Source organism: Cetorhinus maximus, chromosome 2 (assembly GCF_964194155.1).
Source record: "Cetorhinus maximus chromosome 2, sCetMax3.hap1.1, whole genome shotgun sequence".
In the NCBI taxonomy this organism is placed as follows: domain Eukaryota; kingdom Metazoa; phylum Chordata; class Chondrichthyes; order Lamniformes; family Cetorhinidae; genus Cetorhinus; species Cetorhinus maximus.
This window is the reverse complement of record NC_135880.1, coordinates 202,219,944-202,243,424: the sequence shown is the minus strand read 5'-3', so window position 1 is coordinate 202,243,424 and position 23,481 is coordinate 202,219,944. Positions and strand designations below refer to the sequence as shown.

Genomic DNA, 23,481 nt, shown 5'->3' with positions numbered 1-23,481 from the left:
CAAGGGCTGGCATTTTAAGATCTAAAACAAGTGTGAAAAGCCTCCAGCATCTATGCCTCAAGGTGCTGTCGACAAAGAACTGGGGAAGGATTTTGCGTCCGGCGGGCAGGTGTAAATTAGCACGCAATATCGCTGGGTGAGTGTCACGACATCATCGTGCACTCGTGCGTTATTTCAGTTGGCGGGGATGAGAGTCAGCAGCGCACCTTCTGACAATTAAGTGGCCTATTAAGGCCACTAATCAATTAATTAAATACTACTTTTGCTGCCCATCCAACCTTATGGTTGGCTGGCGGGCGAATCGGTCAGGCAGCCTTTGCATTTTTGAAGAAACCTCATCCAGGGGCGGGATGAGGTTTTCGGCAGTAATTTTTTTTAAAAAAGTGTTTTGACAGAATTTTTATTATGTCTATGTTCATGTGAGCGAGTCCTATGTGGGGACATTTTTTTCATATTTTCCACATCTTTATTCAAGACTTTTATATTCTTCAGCTCCCTAAGGCAGCTCTCTGCCTTCTGGGAGCTTTCATTGCGCGCTCCCTCGCTTATGTCCAGACTCCGGCACTTGCTCTCCTCCCACCCCCAACCTGACTTTGTTGAGCTTCTCAGCATGTCTGTCATGCCTTTAATTGTCCAGCCAGCGTGAAACTGATCGCAGGCGGCGCACCATTTCCCAGCCGCTTCCGGGCCCATCAAACAATCCCAAAATCCTATCCTTGAACTTAAGAAAACTCACTTTGAATTGGATTATTCAGGTACCATGTTTCTTTGCCTGGGTCTGTTAAAATCTGTGCGTCTTACTGTTCCCTTAATGAAGGTGTAACTAGGAGTTAGATTAAATAGGGGATTTATAACTTATCATAGTATTAATTTGTAAATCTATGTATGCGCTTAAAATAATTTCTTCTATTAATAAATGGTTAATTTAGTTTTGTAAGAAGCCTATAAGGTTTTATTACTGCTGAATTCAAGGCACACATCTCAAAATATAATAGATGCACTGCAGGAATTCACCAAAGCTCCTATGACAGCACCTTCCAAACCCATGGTCACTACCATCTAGAAGGACAAGGGTAGTAGATAGATGGGGACACCACCACCTGGAAGTTCCCCTCCAAGTCACTCACCATCGTGACTTGGAAATATATCACTGTTTCTTCACTGTCACTGGGTCAAAATCCTGGGACTTCCTCCCTAATAATACTGTGGGTGTACCTACAGCACGTGGACTGCAGCAGTTCAAGAAGGCAGCTCACCATCACCTTCTCAAGGGAAACTGGAGATGGGCAATAAATGCTGGCCCAGCCACTGAAGCCCACATCCCGTGAATGAATTAAAAAAAAAACATACAAATTGCCAAATAATTGTGGCAGTTATTTCAAGTTTCCCTTTGGGATCTGAGTAATTTGCCATTTACCATCCACCTGCTGGAACACATCCAATTGGAAAGCTTCTTGTCAGCCATTTGCGACTTGCCTAAATTACGCAGAAGAGCTCCAACCATGAAAATGGTTCGGCCCTCTCGCTGGTGCCATCAGGCGGAGTTGTGCAATTGCTCTGCCAACGACCTGCCTGATGTACTTTGCATATGTGAATTGGACTCCAGTGGATTTAGAATGTGTTTGCAATTGTCGCTGGGAACACAACCAGAGCATTTCCCCCCCCTCGTCAGTATTCCAATTGCTCACCTCCAGGGCCTTCGATGCTAGTGCTTGCAGCTGAGCATTGTCGAAGCCTGTGACCTCAGTCAGTATGTCCAGCGAATTTATGAAGTCTTCAACTGAAATGCAACTCAATTGTTCAGCAGTCCACAATTTGTTTGCCTGACCAAGGTTTTCAATTTCCTCTAAGGTGGGGTGTTTTGTGCAATCTGGAAGTAAAGATAACAATGGATAAGAAGACAGACATTTATTTGCTCTGATGTTCAGCTCTATCAATGTCAGATATAAGTCACAACTTCTGAAACTGGAATGCAGGGTCAATACCGTACAAGCCCAGGACCTATGAAAGAACTTTCCTCCCATCGGTGAGGGGGGGGGGGATTTTCAGGAGTGAGTGCACCTCCGATCGGTGCCCCCAATTGGGGGCGCGCCGCCATTTTACCTGGGCGGGCGAATTAAGGCCCACCCAGCGTGACATCCGCCAGGAAGCGCTATGCACTCCCTGTGCGGGTGGGGGGGGGCGTTGATTCCCCAAGTCGGGAGTGCGCTCTTCCGCGCATGTGCACAAAAGAGCTCACCCATCTCCCTCAGGCTAAGTGCTGCCTCAGGGTGATTGGCACCAAGTTTAAAAATGTTAAATGTAGAGAAATAAAATTTCCCTGACATGTCCCCTCATGTGACACTGAAACTTTTATCAAATTTTTAAAAACCGGCATGAAACCTCACCCTGCCCGTGGATGAGGTTTCACGCTTTTTCTGAAGCCCGCCAAGGCTCCCGGCCTGCCCGCCAAATTTAAGGTTGGATGGGCAGGTCCATTAACTAGTTCAATTAGTTTTTAAATGGCCTCAATTGGCCGTTGACAGGTCGGCAGGTGCACAGCTGATTCGGCTGCGCCCCCGCCGACCTGAAAACTGAAATGACGCAGGGTGTCGTAAGGAGTTACACCCAATGTCATCCCGCGTCATTTTACACGTTGGCAAGCGGGCCCCATTCCCTGCTTGCCGCCCTCAATATCCTGGCCTATGAATCAGTTTCATTGGGCATTAAGTTTGAAGCAATTTCTCGGGTCAACTTTAGAAAAGCAGCGAGGTAAAGGCTTATTGGCAAGAGTGTTCAGAGGTGGGAATGCATCACCCAATGTGCCATTTTACAACTTAGCTCCCAGTCCCACCTCCTAATCCACCTCCATGGGGCTGGGAAAATTCAGCCCAACATCACTGGAGTAGGGCTTGAACCCACAATCTCTGATTCAGAGGTAAGAGTGCTACCCCTGCGCCAAGTCCAAAATCCAGTTCAAAAAAGTGTATCTGTAAAAACAAAAACTCTTGGACCTCAATGTACTGACAACCCCAAAAGAAAGCAAATACATTTAGCCACAACTTGCATGTCACCTAGCTAATGTTTATGACAAAGTTATCTTCTGGTACTTCACCCATTTCACCAATAAGAAAAATTAAAATAATTTTTCCTAATCTGCCATATTTTTAACTTAACTACTTGAGCATTAAGCATTGCATGGGAAGAGCGCAGACAGGGAAATCAGATGGGAAAGATTCCATTTCAGTCATCGACCCTACCTGATTTTTCTCTCATTAATTTAAATGAAATGACAATTAGGTTGGTATTGTTACTGACATCCGATTTTGTGATAGATTTTCCACTCTGCACTTCCCAGAAGATGTTTAACTCCTAGGTGGCAAAGACAAACATCGCCTTCATACTGTGGCTAAAACATTGATTCTCCTTTGTTGTCTTTCTCCTTCATGATGTTTTTGGTCTGAAGGTCGATAACCTCGATGATGCCTACCTGCTTCCCGTTTTCTCCTGTTGTTCCCAGAGGTGTTGTTCAGAATATCGAAGCGTTTTTCATAAAGTAAAGAGAGGTCGGGAGAGTTGTTAAAATCAGGGAGGGTAGAATCCTTAACAGGCATGCGATTGGAGAGGATATCCTTCAGTGCTGTTTGGATGTCATCCTAAAGAAAAAGCCAAATGTTATAAAAGAGAGCCCGTGTTTAACATGCTTTATAATAAAGGATTATTGGCACTTGACTGTGCCCAAGGAATGCGTGGTCCATGGGAATACAATGATCGGACATGAATTCACAAAGGGAGAGTTAAAAATGTCCTTGGGGGTAATAGTGGACAGTGTTCAGATTATATGTCACAGCAGTTAGGTAAGGTAGTAGAACGCTTGGATACGTAGAGAGGAATGTCGAACACAAATTCACAGAGGCTATGTTAATGCTTCAAAATGCATTCATTAGATTCCATCGAAAGTATTATGCTCACTTTTCATAAGTAATCCACAAAAAGAAATGCAAATGTTGGAAAGGCTACAGAGAAGAACAACAATAGTCCCCAAGAATAAAAGAAAAGTGGTTAAAAAACTGAACTTGACTATCTCATGCATCCAGTCATGGTACCTTCACGTACCTCTTAAGGGCTGAGCATGGTAAGGACAGTAGAACTACTAATGTTATAAACCAAATGAAACACGTTGGGCAAAAAAAATTTTCACTCAGCGGGAGGGCGCGTGCCCGACCCGCTCGAGCGTGAAATGACACATGTTGATGTTGGCCAAGTGTGCTGACATCGACGCACAGTTGGGTGATAGTTTGGTCGGCGGGCGCAGGCCAGAGTCGGCAGTGTGCCCACTGACAATTAAAAGGCCTGTTAAGGCCACTAAGTAAACAAGAACTTAAATCTTTCACTGCGCATCCAACCCAGCAGTTGGTGGGCAAGCAAAAAGGCCAAGCAGCCTTTGCAGTTTTTTTTTTAGAAGCCTCATCCATGGGTAGGATGAGGTTGCCAAAAGCAAATAGAAATAAAATAAAAACTTTAATTTTTCCTGAATAATATGGCCTTGCTCATGTGACAGTCACATGAGTGGACATGTTTTATTACATCTTTATTTTAAATTTTTAAAAAATATCTCTTCAGCTCTGCGCCCCAGGGCGATTATGAAGCACTCACTCGCACACATGCACAAAGTTCATGCTTGGCCCGGCTCACCCTCCTCACCGCCCCCCCGCATAGGCAGCGCTCCCGCTCGCGTTTCCCGCTGTGCGGACCTTAATTGGCCCACAAGCGTGAGATCACGGTCTAGTGCCAATCGCAGGCGGCGGTCAGCTTTGTGACTGCCCCCACCCACCCCCACCGAGCCTGCCCGCCAAGGGCAACATTCTGCCCCATAGCTTAATGATAAGGCAAGGATCAAGACTTTGGGTGGGATTTTACCGCCTCTAGCACTGGTGGGAGTTTTCTGCTCCTCCCAAAGCCAATGGGCAGAACTGTGGCTACAAGAGCAGGTCAGAGGAATTCTGGGTGAGTAAATCATCTCCTGACTGCACCATCTAAAAGTCACAAGCCAGGAGTGTAATCAAATACTACACTCTTGCCTAGATGAGTGCAACTTTGACAATGCTCAAGAGGTTTGACACTATCCAACATAAAGCAGCCTACTTGATCAACCCCCATCCACCACCTTAAACATTCACTCCCTCTGCTACTGGCACACAATGGCAGCAGTGTGCGCCATTTACAAGATGGCTGCATAAACTCACCAAGGCTCCTTCCACTGAACAACAACCACATAAATGACAAGGGCAAAATACACATAGGAACACCACCACTTCCAAGTTCCCCTCCAAGCCACGCACCATCCTGAGTTGGAACTATGTCACCATTCCTTCAGTGCAACTAGGTCTAAAACCTGGAACTCCTTCCCGAACAGCATTGTGGACGTAATTACACCACAAGGCCTGCAGCAGTTCAAGGAGGTGGTTCACTACCAACTTCTCAAGAGTATTTAGGGATAGACACCAAATGTAAAATCATGACTTACATTGTTGGGAATTGATTTAAAATCATCACGTTGTAGAACTGCTAGCAAGGTACGCAACTCAGTGAGTTCATCAACTGTCCAGTTTGAGAGAGGCCTGAGTTTAAAAAAAAACATTTTAAACAGGTAAAATTACACTTAAAATACTCATACACATTAGCCGTGCAAACTTTGGGAAGAATTTTTGGGATGGCGAGCGGGGGCGGGCCCTGCTTGCCGATGTGTAAAATGACACGTGGTGACACTGGGCAGACTTCTTGACATCACCGCATGTCATTTAGATTTTCAGTTCGGCGGGAACGCATCGGAGTCAACTGCGCGCCCACTGAACTGTCAAAGGCCTATTAAGACCATTTAAATATCAATTAAAACAATAACCTGAGCTGCCCGTCCAACCTTAAGGTTGGCAGGGCAGGCGAAGAGCCCAGGCAGCCTTCACATTTTTCAAGAAACCTCATCCACGGGCTTACATTCCGAACTTAATCTCCCTGAGGCAGCTCCATGCCTCAGGGAGTTGTCTGCGCTCTTTTGCGCGTGTGCACGAAAGACCACAGGCCCCGACCCAGCCTCCTCCCCAACCCCCCGGCACAGGAAGTGCTCAGCGCTTCCGGGTGCGTGTCATGCTGGGCGGGCCTTAATTGGCCCCGCCCACGTAAAATGGCAGCGCAGCACAACCCCGATCGGGGGCGTCAATTGGGTCCGCGCCACCCCCCCCCCTCCCCACCCCCCCCAACAAAGGAAACTTCTGCCCTCTGAAAACCTCTTATTCATCTAAAGCTGTAGTTAACCCTTATCCGTACTTACGGATAGGCTGACAGGATCTTCTGTCTCAGAGCACTTTTCTTCTCTCTGTCAAATTGTCCACATTCTCGAAGTTGATCAACAATTCCAAGGAACGCAGTGTTGTTAAAGTTGTTAATATCTTCAGGACTAAATTCACAGACCAGGGATCCCAAACTGTCACCTTGTTCCCCTGTCATTGAGGATGCAGTCAAATTCTGTCAGTGAATAATGGAACAAAGCTCAAATTAAAAATCACTTCTTCAGCCTTTTTTTGCATAAAATTCAAACAAATTACTTGATTTTTTTTATAAGGATAGCATAAAAATACTACAAGCTGCGAAATGAAACACGCTATTCAGCTAATTAGTCCCTGTCAGCAATTACCCTTCATGTGAGCAAATATTTTTAATCACATTTATCTGTCCAATCTCTATATCTCTTCAACACGTTCCCTTCATCCATCTACTCAACCTTAAATGTTGAGGTTAAGGTCAACCTCAATCATTACCTTGGAAGTGAATTCCACAGCCTCTCTCTCTATCTCTCTATTTCTCTACTGCCTTTCCTTTGGGGGATATAGTGGTGTAGTGGTAATGTCACTAGACTAGTACTCCAGAGACCCAAGTTAATGTTCTGGGGATGTGGGTTCAATTCTCATCATGGCAGCTGGTGGAATTTGAATTCAGTTAATAAATCTGGAATATAAAGTTCATCTCAGTAATGGTAACTATGAAACTGTCATAAAAACAATGAAGTGCAAGCCACTCAGTTCAAGGGCAATTTATGGATGGGCAACAAATGCATGCCTTGCCAGCAATGCTCACATTGAATAAAAGATTAAAAAACTCCTCAGGACAAGAAGTTTTCCTGCCTTCTGTGCTAAATTGCTTCCATTTTAACTTATATCTCTGACCCATTGTTCTTGATCCCTCAACCACTGGAAACTACCAACACCTATCTACCCTGTTCCATTCTTTCTTAACTTTAAACCCTTCTTTCATATCTGTGTTGTTAGTAAATAAAGTCCCAAGGCGAAAATTGGTCTGCACAGCCCTTTGGGATTTGGAAGGAGGTGGGGGGGTGGGGGAAGGGAATGGGGGAGGTCATGATTTGTGACCTGCCCACATCTGTTGATGTAGAGGTAGGCAGCACATAAATCTGGCCAAGTACTTCCAGCATTTTCAAACCTCAGATTTCCAACATCTGCAGTACTTTGCTTTTCTACCTTAACTGAGATCTTAAGGTTTTATGTAGGTTCATCATTAGCTTAAAGCCTTTCATTTTCTTTATTTGGTCATGGGATGTGGGAGTCACTGGCTAGGTCAGCATTTGTTGTCCATCCATAATTGCCCTTGAGAACTGAGTAGCTGCTAGGCTATTTCAGAGGGCAACTGCATTGCTGTGTTTCTGGAGTCGCATGTAGGCCAGACCAGGTAAGGGTGGCAGGTTGCCTTCCTTAAAGGACATTAGTGAACCAGGTGTTTTTTTAACAACAATTGGCAATGGTTTCAGGGTCATCGTTAGACTTTTAATTCCGGATTTTTATTGAATTCAAATTTCTCCATTTGCTGTGGTGGGATTTGAACCCAGGTCCCCAGGGTTTTTAGATTATGAGTTCTGGATTACTAGTCCAGTGACAATACCACTTTGCCAATGCCTCCTCCCATAATCCTATAGATATTATGACAAAACATTGTGGAAACAACCAATAGAATTTAATCTTGTCAAGCTGATAATACTCATATTTAATGTTTCATAAAACTTACCTTCAAAGTCGTTTCTTCTTCCACAGGACCAAATAAAATCCCATTCATGGTATGATTACTGCTGTTTTTTTTCTAAGTAGTATCACGTTACATTTAATAATATTGTAATACCACCTCATTGCCTACTTTTTTAGCCCATTCCACTATCTTATCAATATTCTTTGCAGCTTCCTTTGGTCTTCTGAAGAACTAACTGTATCCTTTATTTTAGTATCATCAGAACATTTTAGCACTAATTTCTCTTGACATTTACCTGAATCACTGATATACACAGAGCCCATAAATGGTCCCAGGACCCAACTATTAACCACTTCCAACCACTTTGAATGCTATTCTCAATGCCTACTCTCTTTACTAACCAATTTTTAACTTAGTTTCCAACCTCTCATATGTTACCTTATCAGACAATTTCCTAACATCCACATACACTACACCTGCTGGATACCTGATATACCATTTATGTCATCTCCTCAAAAAATTGAATGAAACTGGTCAAATAGGGTCATTCTTTTTTAGCACTGATGGGATGGTATTGAAGCTATTATTGCCACAGTACATTTTGAGTTAAAATCCAATCCAAATTAATGGGGAGAGCATCTTATCTTTCTCTTGTAGGAGGGGTTGCCCATGAAATGAATGAGTTCACTTCCACACTTGTTCTTATTAAGCCAGTGCTCACAAAGCACAACTGTTCGCAATTTGGCAGTAGGTAGGTAACACCATTCAAACAGACCTTCAGGATGGCGGCTTTGGGAGATGTGAAAATGCTTGGCAATTGGAAGCTTTTCTGAGCTCAACTGAGAGAGAATTAGCTGAATCTTTGCACCACAGCTGTGAGGCTATATCTGAAGAGTTTGATGCTGGTACTGGAATGATCTAAACGGAAAAGGACCACCAAAAAAAAAAAATCACCTCAAACAAAGGATTGTATTTACTCTAGATCTTGGTCACTGAATTAATGTTTCCTGAAGTAGCCAACTATATTCACTTGCTTTCAGGTATTTTCCCACCAAAGGAAGAAAACAGGAACAGAAGAATCACTGCAGGCTCTTTCATTCTCCTCCTTTATTCCTCTTATTAAAATTACAATGCCTAGTTTAGTCCAGGATTGTTTCTGTTTGCACCAGTGTTTTAGTTATAATGCAAACGCAGTGCAAATCCACAATCAGGATCCAACCTGTTCCCAAAGCAGTGACCCTCTGGAACAAGGAGTCTCACTCGCCTGGGTTTGAGTAAGTTTGTGGTTTTAGCATTATGACCAAGCTGAAACTGCTCGTCACAAATTCAGAAGTTGGAGTGTAAATGCATCCTTACTCTTCTCCTTCATGTATGCCCCTGTCCTTCATTCTGTTTCTCTTTTTCCTTCCTTACTCTTATCTCTGGTACAAGACTGTAACACTTTTTTCTCTAGTTTCTTTAGTATTCACCCTATTGAGTGGGGGAGATCCAGAATTGAAGCAGGACAGGCAGTGAAATGGGTGCCAGCGGAATATGGATTAGGGTCAGGAAAGACAGGTGGCACAGATCAGGAGTTGAGTGAGATGTGACACCACGGCAGGAGTTGGAGAGCACGGTTTGAGAACCATTGATGTAGAAAGCCCAATTATACCTTCACAACCATTCATTTTCAGCTCTAGTTTTGATTTTGTAGCAAATAAAGTCAAATCAGAAAATCAATTTTCATTTCCAACTTCAAAATCAATATTTTTCATCCCTGCAACTTCCTCTTGAACAGGTGTTCACCATCCTGAAGGTTTCGTCTCACTGTGATTGCTCCCAAGCTTTGTGAGGAATTGAAATGAGTGGAATTCAATATGTTATCTGGCTTCCAACTGGGGACAACACAAAGGTAACTAAAATTCCACAGGGAAGTGATTTAAAAATAGAATTGAGCGCAATATTTCACAGAGACAATTTGTTATAGAAATCAGTTAATGATGGCCTTTAAAACCATGTTTGTTTTGAAAATTGGCACTTGTGCTTTAGGCAATGGATGGTCATGAGCAATACAGGGTGAAATCTTGTGCCCTCCCATGAGGTGAGTTTGGTGATATTTAATGAGGGGGAAGGGTGTAGGGTGAGTACTTATCTGCCTTTCCACCTCCACCCTAATTAAATCTGTGGTGGGAAGGCCCGCGGATGACCTTTCTGCCCCAATGCCAATTGAGGCCCTTAAGTGGATAATTAGTGCCAACCTAAGGGCCTCATCTCAGCACCCCTGGTAATAACCAAACGGCGGGTGGCGGGAGGTGTGCGCTCGCCTTGCAGGGGACACTACAAGCAAACCTGTGGTGTGTTGCTTGCAGGCTCTCGGTTACTGATCAAGGGACCCAGGGGAGGGGGGCGTAGCGTTGAGAGCCGCTCCCTGCCCTTGCTGCTGACTCCATTCCCCTGCAGCCCCCACCCCACCATTCCCCCTCCCATCCATGGCCTGGGATCCAGCAGGCGATTCTCGGTCTGGGGTGGGTGTAGTAATGGCAGCAGCCACTGCCTCCCTGATGGCACTGCCATTCAATAGAGCTGCTGGCCTCTGATTGGCCTCATTACCTGGCTGCTTTCACACATATATTTACTAGTCATTATTGATCCATTGGACAATGCAAACATGTTTGCATTTCAATGCATGGAGAACCAAAGCCTGCGGATTGCAGAAATAAATTTTTTAAATCTCAGCTATTCATATCTGACACCAATCCATAGACAAATAACTTATCAGCAAAACCCTAGAAGCACAAGATGATTAGCTGTAACAGGATATAGAATTTCACACGGCTGGGGATAATTTATTCCCTGCAAAAGCAAGTCAACTAATTATGCTAATTCAGCATGGTGTGTTTGGGGCCTCTTTGACGCATGACCAACCAGTCTACTGCTGATCTTTTAATTAACAGATTAGGGTTAGCCCAGCACAAATGTTGAAATTTGTGGCAGTTACTCTTCATATCATATTCAAAATGATTTGAAAATCAATTTTTAGATGGAAGCTGAAGCAATGGCACATTTATTTCACTTATGAGGTTGGCTTGTGTGATGCACTTGTGATTTTATAATGAATATTGTATCACCTTTGTTCTCGCACCTTAATTAACTCTGTGGGCATTGTTGATGGTTTCATTGCTCTGTATCTGATTTAAATTTAAAATGATGTATAATTGCAGTAAATTATCAATGTGCGTTCTGCATGCCACATTGCAAAATCCATTAATAAACCGTGCTGATTTTTGGAAAGCAAAACAGGTAACTGACAATGTCCATGAGGCTTGCGACCTCTGCTAATTTAGAGAGAAAACAATTAACTAAATATTGCAAACACAGCTGTATTAATTCTTGGACTTGTTGAATTTATTCTAAACCCGAAACGGAAGGAGATATTTACTGATCTAATATTGTGGTACAGAGACTGCCCGTTTGGTTTTCCTTGACGAACGCCTATCTTCATCAGATAACTGTCATTTATATTGAAGGAGGTCAGATGATGAAAACTGATTATAATCTTATGTTCTTAGTTCATAATCAGACTGTGGGCGGAATTAATACAGACCACGGGGGTCTCAGCCGCCGGCTGGAGACCTGTTGAGAACCCTGCATCACCTATTTTCAAGAAGGCCTGTTACTTATTATTCCACTCAGGCACTTGACAGGCTAGCAGAGGCCTATCCCTGGGCCCAGGGGGAAGAATTCTCACTGACCGTGACACAAAACAAGCAATAGCAAATAAGCGGGACTCCACCCAACTTTATTCGATTGAAATTTCACACTAATCCTCAAGGTGAATTTCTACCTCAGTATGTATTGGTCTTCTCAGTAGCATTCATTATCTTCTAACACTCTATTGTTAATATTATAGGAGAAGGAGAAATTTTTTTCACTCAGGGGCTTATGAATCTTTGGAATTGTCTGCCCCAGAGCTTTGTGGATGCTCCATCGTTGAGTATATTTAAGGCGGAGAGAGACAGATTTTCAGTCTATCAGGAATCAATGGTTATGGGTAGAGGGAGGGAGAGCAGAATTGACGCAACAGATCAGCCATGATTGTTTAGAATGGAGAAGAAGGCTCATTGGGCCATATGGTCTTCTTGAGCTTTTTAAAAATTTATCCTTTCGTGGGACAAAGGGCATCATTGTCCTAGTACCTTTCACATTTTTGATATGTAGTAAAAGGACTGTACAAATTTCAGTGGGTAGTATTATGACTTATTAGGGCAATTACAAATGCTGGACAATGCAACATGTACTAATTAACGTTATGGGTAATATTCTCTTTGGTAGCCTGCATACATCCTTTGACAGAAAGTGGCAGGGTGGGGTAGTTGGGTGAAGTAATTTTCATCTATGTTATACCCTTTGAGTGCATAATAATGATGAACATGTGGTAGAGGAACTGATCTACATGATCTCAACCATTTTTGCTCAGTATGTGCATTTAAAGGGAACAAGGGACAAAAGGCCCCCAGTTAAAATAGGCAAGAGTTTCGTTCTAATTGAAATAGAGGAGGGTGAATTTGCTCTGATGTCAGAGTGGAGAATGCTCAACTGAATTATGTCAGTATTTAAAATCTAACTCATGCTGTTTTAAAAGCCTGTGATGTAACTATTTTTGTTTATAGAACTGTTCAAATATTTTGACTGGAAAAGGTAGAATGATCTCAAAGTAAAAATCATTACTGACACCCATTTACTCCTTGTATTTTCTCTCTTTGTTCCTTGTCGCTCATCAAGCTATTGACTTTTATTGGGTTAGAGTCTTACAGGCACCCGTGGCCCACAGAAATGCCAGCCAAGTGGTCATCCCTCACGTGTGAGCCAAAACAAAATATCAGGCTATCTGACCATACAGGATATCAAAACCAAGCCTGAGCATGCTCTCACCCAAGGTCCCCACATTCCCTTTTGATTAGGATTTCAGTCCTATTTATCAGTAACAGGAACATTGGCTGAATCTTCTTTTCTCTATCCAAAGATATTTAGATGATTGGAGTCCCTAAACGCCATCCTGGATGCCAGCCAGCATAACACAGACCAGAGGTTAAAAATGTGACCTCTAGTCCATATGACTCAGTGCCAGCCCAAGTCCAAACACTGTATTTACCCACTAGGCCACCAGAGGAGCTCTCTGTATTGAAGTTTAATGGTAAGATTTACAATGTCATGGGGTCTGTTGCAAAACAATTTAAGAACCAAAGATTAATCATAGCAGCAAATCATCTTCTAATTAATGTTTAAGGTTCTGCTGATATCTGAGTTAACCTATGAACCTACTCCAGGAAGTAAATATGCACCTTGTCAATATTTCTTTACTGAGTAACTTAGTAAGAGAGGAATTAAAGTAATATCTCCACAGGGGGCAAAGTCAGGGATAGAATCACAAACATCTCTCTCTACCTGGTCCACTAATGTCCTTTAGGGAAGGAAATCTGCCATCCTTACCTGGTCTGGCCTACATGTGACTCCAGACCCACTGCAATGTGGTTAACTCTTAAATGCCCCCTGAGGAAAGGGCAATTTAGGGACAGGCAATAAATGCTGGCCTAGCCAGCAACGCCCACATCCAATGATTTTTTAAAAAAATTCCGAGCCATATTCACGTTCACTCGAGTATCATTATTAAGATCTGTTCATTCTAATTGCCTAAAATAGATTCACGATAAAGAAAGTTATACGCAAAGTTTAAAATGCACAACAATCGACAATGGCAATCATTAGACTTTTAATTCCAGATTTTTATTAAATCCAAATTCCACCATCTGCCGTGGTGGGATTCGAACCTGGGTCGCCAGGGCATTACCCTGGGTCTCTGGATTACTAGTCCAGCGACAAAACCACTACACCATTGCCTCGCCTGTTGCCTCCCAATCTGTGGATACAGATTGTCAGTAATTTACGTTCCTTCATGTCAATGAAGCATCTTGCCAAGTCAAAGTGTTAAGAGTTGGTCAAATTGTAGGGAGGGCCATGAAGAGCAGCAATTGGGAGGTCCACATGTAAACTCAGGGACGTGGGATCTTTGGCTTTATCACAGGACATCCAGCATTTTCAGGATAGACCAAGGAGAAGAAAATTGCACAGACCACTAACAATTCCTGCCTGATTTTCATTCCCTTATAATCAATAGAAGGAAAATTGGCCAGGCTCAGGCCCAAAGCTTCAATTCTAAAATGCCAATTCCTCCTCAGTGGATTTTTCTTTCTACGCTCTGCCCAGGATAAACTTAACGCCCAGATGATGAAGACAAATAGTCCCCCCATCATCTGTCATGAGCTCCACTGACCTTAATCATTCTGAACATTGATTGACTGCCACCTTATGGTTGAAAGTCAGATCATGCCAGAGTGAAGGGTAATGAAATGCAAAAACTGACAGACTTCTAAATAGAATGTTTACTGTAGAGGATAATTTGTACAATCCAGAAGTTAGCGAATCTAGAATTGGGAACTGGAGCATCTCCAGATGGACACTTACTTACACATTCATTTGGCAGATGTTATTTACCAAACTATGCATCTGTCATAGGCATTTCAGAATTGAAGCTTTGGACTACCACTTCAAACAGTGCACAAAATTATCATTCTAACATGCAATGACATTACTGAAATCAAAAAGTAGTAACAACATTAAGTCACTTCAGCTAATAAAACTTTTTTAAAAGCTGTTTGGTATTTACGCTGAGATACCATGACTGCAACTTCTCAACCACTTCAGATATCAAAACTCTCTCGAGGAGATGCACAAAATGGTGGAGTATGCCGGGGTTCTCAACCTAGGTGTCGCCAGCCCCCCAAGGCCCATGAGAAGGAGGCTTCAGGATTTTTAAAAAAAAAATTGATATGAAAAAAAGGGAAATACACTCGCATTAAAGTGGGATCGAGCCAAGCAAACTGCTGCTCTGGCCCTGTCTTGGACCTGTGCAATGACTGCAGCAGCTAACACTGAGCCCAGGCACCCACTCATTGAGAAGGGAGGGAGATGATAGTCACTGAGCGCACAGATCCCCTGGCTTGTGCTCTAGTCCATCCTCCTCTCACCATGTCCAACAGTATATTTCGTTCACCCCACCGACCCCAGCATTTGTCCTAACACCATGCTGCACGGGTTGCTGTTTCCCCCCCAACTCCTAACTTTCCCCCAACCCCCGGTTAATTTCTCTTCTACTTTCACCGCTCAATCCCCAAATTCTATTTTCAACTCTCACTCCTCGAACAGCTTCTCTTCCACTTTCACCCCTCACTCCCCAAGTTCTTTCACTGCCTTACATCAAGTAACAGCAACTGTGACCCATTCAGTTCAACTAATCCACAACTATTAATTTCAGCCAATGGTGGTTCACTATGCATTGGTCCCATTTCAGATTTGAATATTTTTGTCCCATTTTTGTTACTTGATGGGTCACAATTGTTGCTGGGGGTCAAACTGTAAGCCACTGTCTACATTGAGGAAGCTGAGTGGAATAGATCAACCTTAGGAAAATATTACGATTGACACTACTAGCAAAATTGCAACAGTTTGCAATCTCAGTTAAACATGTTGCACTGCCTAATTTTCTCCCCAGTTTCTCTCCTGCTACGCTAAGTGTTGAATCACACTGAAGTATAATTACTGTCATGTTGTTAGAATGATATAGAGGCACTAATCACTCATAAGGGATTGGGTAAACATGTTTTGGGTTCATCTATTAAGACTAGGCACATGAGAATAGCTATATATAGGCAGAAAGCTTGAAGACATCAGCAGCAGGGCTACGTGTGTGTGTGTACTCTGCTCAAAAGCAAAAGTGAAACTAAGACTAGATCGCATGACACACCTCCCTTATGGTGATGTCATGCTGCTATCCCTTAAAGACATATTACAACAATTAGTGATGCTGGTTGCTCTTTGATGTACCTCATTCATTCTTCACCTCCAAGGCCCGACCTTGAATATTAACAGCTTAGCTATACCAAGAAAGGTATCGCAGCAGATCTGAGTGCTCACACTCAATGAGATAGGAATTCAACCTTCCTGGATTGCCCTGGAGTCACCAGGAATGTAACATTACAATCCCAAAACTGCTGTGAACAATTTAGGGGATAATTCATTGTACACTTTCCTTCATTAGTTATAAAATATTGGTAAAGGGAGGAAAAGACGGTTTAACTGACAATCAAGCAGAGTTCAGACCGGCTGATGTACTTGGAACGAGTGGTGAAGTAGTCAGTGTGTTGAGGGGGAACACGGAAGACTGAGGGTCAGATGCTTGGGGCCCACGTGAAGGGAAAGAGGTAATAGCGCAGTTGGTGATACTTGTATTTTCTTCAGTGCCAGGATAAGAGCAGCAACATTGAGGGAATTTTAGTACAGAAAAATAATACTTGTCTTCTTGTCATTTTATAACGTGGAGATGGAGGCCACAGGAGCAAAAAGGTTGAGAGCTCCTGCAGTACGTCATTCCAGTTCTTGCCTCAACTAGGCCTTGATTTACCACCTCTTCAAATCACGTTATTTCCCTGGCCACTGGTGCTCTCCCAAGATTAACAATAGACCAAAGAATATCTTCAGAGCATGATTCAATCCTTTGCAAAGCCACTTCTCATCTTGTTTCTCTATCTGACAGCTGTGGCATGGCTTTTCCCTGAGATCAGCTGGAGTGGAGGGATTCGAGCTGGATGACATATTTGTTATCAAATACATGGCAAGAGTGTACAAGATGAAGCTCCCTTCAAACCAAGAAGGAATAGCTGAAGCAGTGATTTTTCTACAGGCTCTGGCAGTAGTCCCTGATGTGCTTCACTCCATTGTGTGTCTCTTACTCATTCATAAACAAGTAATACTGTGAGAATCTACTTCTCTGCAAATGCTCGTTCTATTTGTTTATTTTTATTTTTTATTTTGCATCTATCCAATTAAAAAATTCCATAAATTTGTGAATTCTATATTCTTTAAGCTTTGTTGTTGGCCATATTTTATACTTTGGAATTGGGGAGTTGAGTGAGAAAGGTTGGCATTGGGAATTGCTGCAAGGAGAGAGGTTGAAAGCTGGGAGATATTGAACTTGGGTCCAACTAAGTGGGGGAGGGATGGATGACAAAAAAGGATGAATGCTTTGGCTGAGAGGCAATGAAGGCCGACATATTCTTGAAAAAGTAACACAAAGCATCAACAAAAAAATGTACTACACTTCATAAATTTTGCTTCGACCTTGTTGCACAGATGTGACCAAGTATTTACAAAATCTAAGAAGTTGGGGGTGGGTTGTGGGGTGGAGTTAAAGGTGTATCAAAGTCAATTCAAAGAATTGTGGTTGAAGGCTGTGAGCAGATTCAATTAATGCAATAGCCAGCTCAAAGATACACAAACGAGGAGGGAATAAGTGCCCCTCCTCAAAGCAGCGTTACTTTACCCAGAGACTGAAATAAAGACTGAGAATGATGCATGTGATTTAGACTTATACACAACACAAAGATGGCATATCAAGAGTGCTGCGGGGAGAGCATCACACCAGTTACGTGGTTTAATACTATATCAACCTTATTAACCACAGGATATACACAACGCACTAATATTTGGATCACATAACTTTTTCAAAACTTACCAGGCAATCGGTGGAATAATCGAGAAGTTCTTTACGTCTGGGTGAGCTTCGAGGTAGCATTGTAATATTGGCCTGGCTTATGAGCTCAACCATGTTAGAGCACAAACCTTGTGGAATGAGCTTCAATTCCTTAATATCCCTGAAATATACAAGTCATCTCTGTGACAACAACAATAATTAGCATTTATATAGACCCTTTAACGGGAAAAAAACACGTGTGAGGAAATAATAGACACCAAGCCAAAGAAATAGATATTAAGCTTGATCAAAGAAGTGGTTCTGAAAGGAAAGGGAGGTGGAGAAATGGAAAAGGTTTAGTGACGGAATTCCAGAGCAAGGAACCTGGGTGTCTGAAGGCACGGAAGCCAATAAGTGAGGCAAAGGTAAGGGGAGATTGTACAAGAAACCAGAGCCAGAGGAATGGCAAGTTCTTGGAGGGAGGGAAAGGGTAGAGGAGCCTTTTTGCAGGACGACAGGAACTAATACAAATAAGGATATTTATTCATGAGAACAGTTGTCAGATACAACTGAATAGGGTAACAAATTTAAATCTATGTGTCAAAGAAAACCTGAAATATTTATTTAAAGACCTAAAAGTATTTTTGCATTAAATATACAAAAAAAGGGCACGTTTTCATTATACAGCTTCCATTTGTACCAAAGCAAGCTGTTTATGCCTTAATAAATATTTCCCTCTAAGATTGAAGAATTCAAAGGGAAAAATATTTTGTGGAACGTTAAATAATGTATAATTTTTTTTAAAAGTAGATTGTGATACAGCACCTGATTCTTTGGTTCCCTGGCTTCTGTTTCCATGTTTTCTTTAACTAAAATTATTGTTCTCTTGAGACATTTCAACAGAGGCAGAAAATTACAATTTATTTCTTTTAACAGGAACCAACTCAAAGGACGAATTATAAAAACTTAACTTCAGCTCTCCATATTCTCAAATTAAATTTAAAATCCACCATGACTGAGGCTGTGGCTAGCAGTCGGGCTGAAACCATCTAAGTCAACCCATAGGCACATACCCATTTCTTTTTTGCCTTCTTCTCCCATCCTACCACCTCCTCATCCAAATGTGATATTATCTACAAGACTAGACATCTGCTGAGAGTGTGGCACATTGTATTAATGTGATGTGGGGTTTTGGTTGTGTTAATTATTTACTGGGGAAATATCTTTACTATAGTTTAATACCTGTCCAAATAATAATGTTTTGTCAGTGTTGATTTTATTTTGTTGCAGTAAAAGTCTTAAAACTTGAAATCTTGTTGCGTGATTCTTTCTGTCAGTGGCTGGGAAATTTGGATCCCTTTTTAAAAATTATCAGTCTCTACAGGGATGGTAACAATGGGCTGGATTTTCAGCTCAGCGTGCGGACGTGTGCCCGACACGGACAAGCGTGAAATAGTGCACGATGTGTCGGGCGAGCGTCCCGACGTCATCACGCACTCGCGTGATATTTCAGTCGGCGGGCATGCTCGGGAGTCAGCAGCATGCCCGCTGTAAATTAAGAGGGCTGTTAAGCCCATTAATAAATTAATTAAAGTGAACTTTTCCCTGCCCGTTCAGGGTGGGTGGGTAAAAAGGCCAAGCGGCCTTTGGATTTTTGAAGAAACCTTATCCATAAGGCAGAATGAGGTTTCCATTATTAATTAAAAATAAAATAAAATAAAAATCTTTAAATCTCATTTTTAACATGGTCTTTTAACATGTCCTTGCTCATGTGACAGAGTCACATGAGTGGCGGACATGTTTACCTTAATTTTTAATCTTTATTTTTAATGTTAGAAATCTTCAGCTCTCTGAGGTAGCTCTGTGCCTTCAATAAACATTCTTCTTATACTCTGAAATATAAACTAGGAAGAGCTTGCTGTCTCACCTTGTTGAAAATTCCCAGAAACAAATTGCCAATAGTTTTTGCTCTTATTAAATTTTAGATGCTGAATAAATGATTAGTGACCATCTATTAATTTGAGAAGACATATTGATACAGTTATTGAAGCTACCTATTAAGTCATATTTATTCAATCTTGTGTATTTGCATTAATAAATGGGAAGGAAATCAATGTATATCAACATGATTATGGGAGAGTTCCGTCCAGACAAAAGATAAGATTGGAAAATAAGAAATTTCAATTAATTGAATAAAATTTGAAGAATAAATGATAGCAGAGGTATTATCACACATTGGAGCTGACAGAGAGGATTGACAGAGAGCAGGATGCAAGCACTCCAGCTGCCAGTTGTGGAAATCAATCTGAAAAGTGTTATCCATCAGTTTCAGTGTCTGATGAAAAAGTGCCTGAAATTCTGCCTCTGGTAAATGTGCTTATTATGAACTTGTCGCAAAGTGTTTAGAAAAACAGCCAGGATACAACATATATTAAAAAAAATAGTAGGAGTGGGAGGGCATACTCCACAATGGAACTATTAGTTACAAAGTGCTATTCCTCTATCTTTTAAGTCGTAATTTAAATTGAGATGACGGGGTCCTTAGCCATAAAATTAAACATTATGAGCTGGGGGTTTGGAAGTGCCTGCTGGAGAGAAATTGGGGCTAAAGAACCTAGAGATTGGAGATCTTGAGTCAGGAGCAGCTCCAGTTGGGGGTGAAAGGTTTTAATGTGGGGTGGGGAGGACAACTCCTTCTGCAGAACTGCTTCCCAGCCTGCAATTGTGTTGGCTGCCTCAAGGCAAGCCAGCTTTGCAATGGGGACCTCAAGTAGGTGTTAGACCTTTTATTTATATATGCAAAGGGGCTAATGCCTATTCCAGCCATAGGTAAAGGAAGTTTCTTGTTTGTCCTTACCCAATATGGCAGATGGTGCAATATCATTTGGAAGCGTGTCTATTTTTCATGTCCGCTATTTCAGAGAGAAAGGAGGCCAACTTGTGCCTTAAAATAGGTGTTACTAGCCCACTTTCTAGTCCTATGCTTATTTTTTTTCAATTACATTTATTTCATTTTCAGCCCTCACTATTACTATTACATAAGTGTGAATCATGTACATAATTAAGTCACATCTATATTGTCCCAACAATGTGGCAGAGCCCCAGAAAAGTACCCTATATATACCACTACTTTTACTCATACATACCATTCTGTGGTCCTTCTATATATGAGTGTCAATAAATGCAAAGTCATAACTAACTTCGCATTTGGAGCTTGCATTTACAGTTGACGCATCCCAATGTTATGTAACATCCTACAGCCAGTAGATGGAGGGAAATTTAATTTCATCAGTCTAAGCTTTGATTCCAGGTTTTGGAGGTGAAGGGTGACTGGTCTACCCCACTGCACCTTTTGTCCTTACACAAACCCACATAGTGCAGATATACTGCATTCTGCATCACTGTGGAGTGATTATTAGAGGACAACTGTAACCAAACTGGAATAGGTTAGGCACTTTGCTTCAAGTCTAAGACTATGTTGAGAGAGTCATTTCATATTGTTTCAACTTTGATTGCAATACAACTGACAGATAGTACATAGCTAGCTTGTGCAAATGGAAATTTAACATTTGTCAAAGCACCTACTCTTATCCAAGATTTTATCAGGTGTTGAATGCCAGTCATGAGAGAATGACATGTGTATAAGCACCAAACTCTTTTTCCCTCTGCCTGGTGCATGGGGCAGTGCAACTCAGTGCTTATCACTCACACAGCTCAAAAGCAGATAACCACCAGTACACCAGTAATATTCACTTGCACCTTGTAAAATTCAAGCATTGAACTGCACTAGACTTTGTTGTGATATAAGTGGCATGTGGTCAGGTGGGAAGGTTATTTTTTTTAGTCCTAAACAATATTCAATACTTGAAAACTCTCCTGCCAAAAATTTAAAATGTCTTCTGCATGAGACAGCTGCACATTATAGAGCCGCTGTTTCTGACAGCCTTTTTGGCTCTTGTCTCATAGGAAATTTGCCTTAGGACCTCTGAAATGAATCATTATTCGCTTTGAGAATTAGAATACATCAGCCTAATGTAATATATCACTGAAGCATGGTTGTGGTGCATTGTTCAATTATTGTTGAACGGAAGCAACTCCATTATTCCAAACTTTGCTCAATAGCAATAAAGATGTTTCAATTTTAACTCTGATTTTGTACCTGTACTCCTGTACACTGCATGTCATTAAATTCTTTTCTTCCCAGCAATAAGCTTCAGCTGACAACAACAACAAAAAACTGGAAGCAGTTAATAAAAGGATGCAATAGCATGTCATTCAATAGTGTCTGCCCATCACTCATGGAGGCAGATAACTGTATAGAATTTCAATGATTTGGGTGCAAAGAAAAGGCAAGTGGCAGGCTGCTCCATGTAAAACCCAGCAGGTTAATTTTACCTAGGTCTTTTCCAATACACTTCTGCTACCAACAACAAAGAGCCATTCAAAGACAACTTAGTTACCTACTGAGGACGTGAAATGAGGCGATGGGACCGATACATTGTGAAACCCATTATGTTTGCCTTTGTGAGAAAAAGCAGAATTTTTCATCCAATAGCAAATAGAGGAAATGCTATAATTTTAATGTTGCAGTTTTGAATTGAAATTATCGCTATTAAATTTTAAAATAGAAACAGGAGTCAGATTGTGTACAAGAAATTGGTCATCATTCTGATTTATTTCTTAATTAAAAACATAAGTGTGTGCGTTTTGGGGGCAGCGTGGAGTGGTGCTGCCTTAATTACTGCAGAAGATCAAAATATGCATTGCTCAAGACCTTGGTAAGTGAGCACCAGCTGACGTAGAGGTCAAACTGGTTTTGGGCAGTGGTTCACTGGCAATTCATTGGCAAGTTCATAGCCATAACGAGAAAAAAATGGATTCATCTCTCGGCTAAAATACCACAGAGGAATTTCAAAATAAAGCATTAAACGTTCCTACATTATTATTCCACTTTACAAATTCAAGGCCAAAGAATATATGAGGTTGGGAGGGGGATGGCAGGACAGGGGATGAAGACAGGGAAACATAGGGCTATGATAAAGAAGTCACCGTCGAGAGCAGAAATGATAAGCACTGTTATCCCATGAAGTAAAGAGCTATTAGCTCTGAACAAAGTTCCTCCAAAAATTATATAGTTTTATTGAGTAAAGGGTTGCAAAAGGCCAGGGATCCTTAGTTCTCTGTTTGGCTGTGCTCAGTTCACTGATCTCAGCCCTAACAAACTTTGTTTTAATGAAGGAAAAGTTTACCAAGATTCCTGGGCGGACTTTTACTCCGACAAGATTTTTGGTCCCGCCAAAGTCACCCAACTTTGAATGGCTCACCACATTTTGCGGCCCTGGCCCTGCCCCCACTGTGACAGGGCCATAAAACTCTGCCCCTATTCCTGACTACTAATAATAACTGCTCCTAGAGTGTGAACATCAAACAAAAATTGGTTTCAGGATTCTGTATAATGTCCCCTGGGGATAATTAACAGATTACTGCTCAAGGCTTACATATAAATGATAAGAACATAGGAACAGGAGATGGCCACTTAGCCCCTCAAAACAGTTCCACCATTCAATTAGATCACAGAATCACAGAATCACAGTGCAGAAGAGACCCTTTGGCCCATCGCATCTGCACCGGCACGTGAGAAACACCTGACCTACCTACCTAATCCCATTTACCAGTACTTGGCCCATAGCCTTGAATGTTATGACGTGCCAATCATGGCTAATCTGTCTTTTATTCTGTATTCTTTCATGGAATGCAGGCATCGCTGGCAAAGCCAACATTTGTTGCCCATCCCTAATTGCCCTTGAACTGAGTGCCTTGCCACGCCATTTCAGAGGGCAGTTAAGAGTCAATCATATTGCTATGGGTGTGGAGCCACCTGTAGGCCAGACCGGGTAAGAATGGCA

General features: G+C 41.9%; 1 protein-coding gene across 1 annotated transcript in view; it reads right to left on the bottom strand.

Annotated features, from left to right (window-relative positions):
• The window catches only part of LOC144669303 (otoancorin-like), a 102,358-nt gene that overhangs the window by 19,939 nt on the left and 58,938 nt on the right, over window positions 1-23,481 (bottom strand). The window contains exons 15-19 of the mRNA XM_078531664.1: window positions 17,618-17,756; window positions 6,308-6,501; window positions 5,507-5,600; window positions 3,470-3,635; window positions 1,689-1,870 (exon numbers count right to left, since the gene is read on the bottom strand). Coding sequence (XP_078387790.1) covers window positions 1,689-1,870; window positions 3,470-3,635; window positions 5,507-5,600; window positions 6,308-6,501; window positions 17,618-17,756 — 775 coding nt within the window. The remainder of the gene's footprint in view (window positions 1-1,688; window positions 1,871-3,469; window positions 3,636-5,506; window positions 5,601-6,307; window positions 6,502-17,617; window positions 17,757-23,481) is intronic.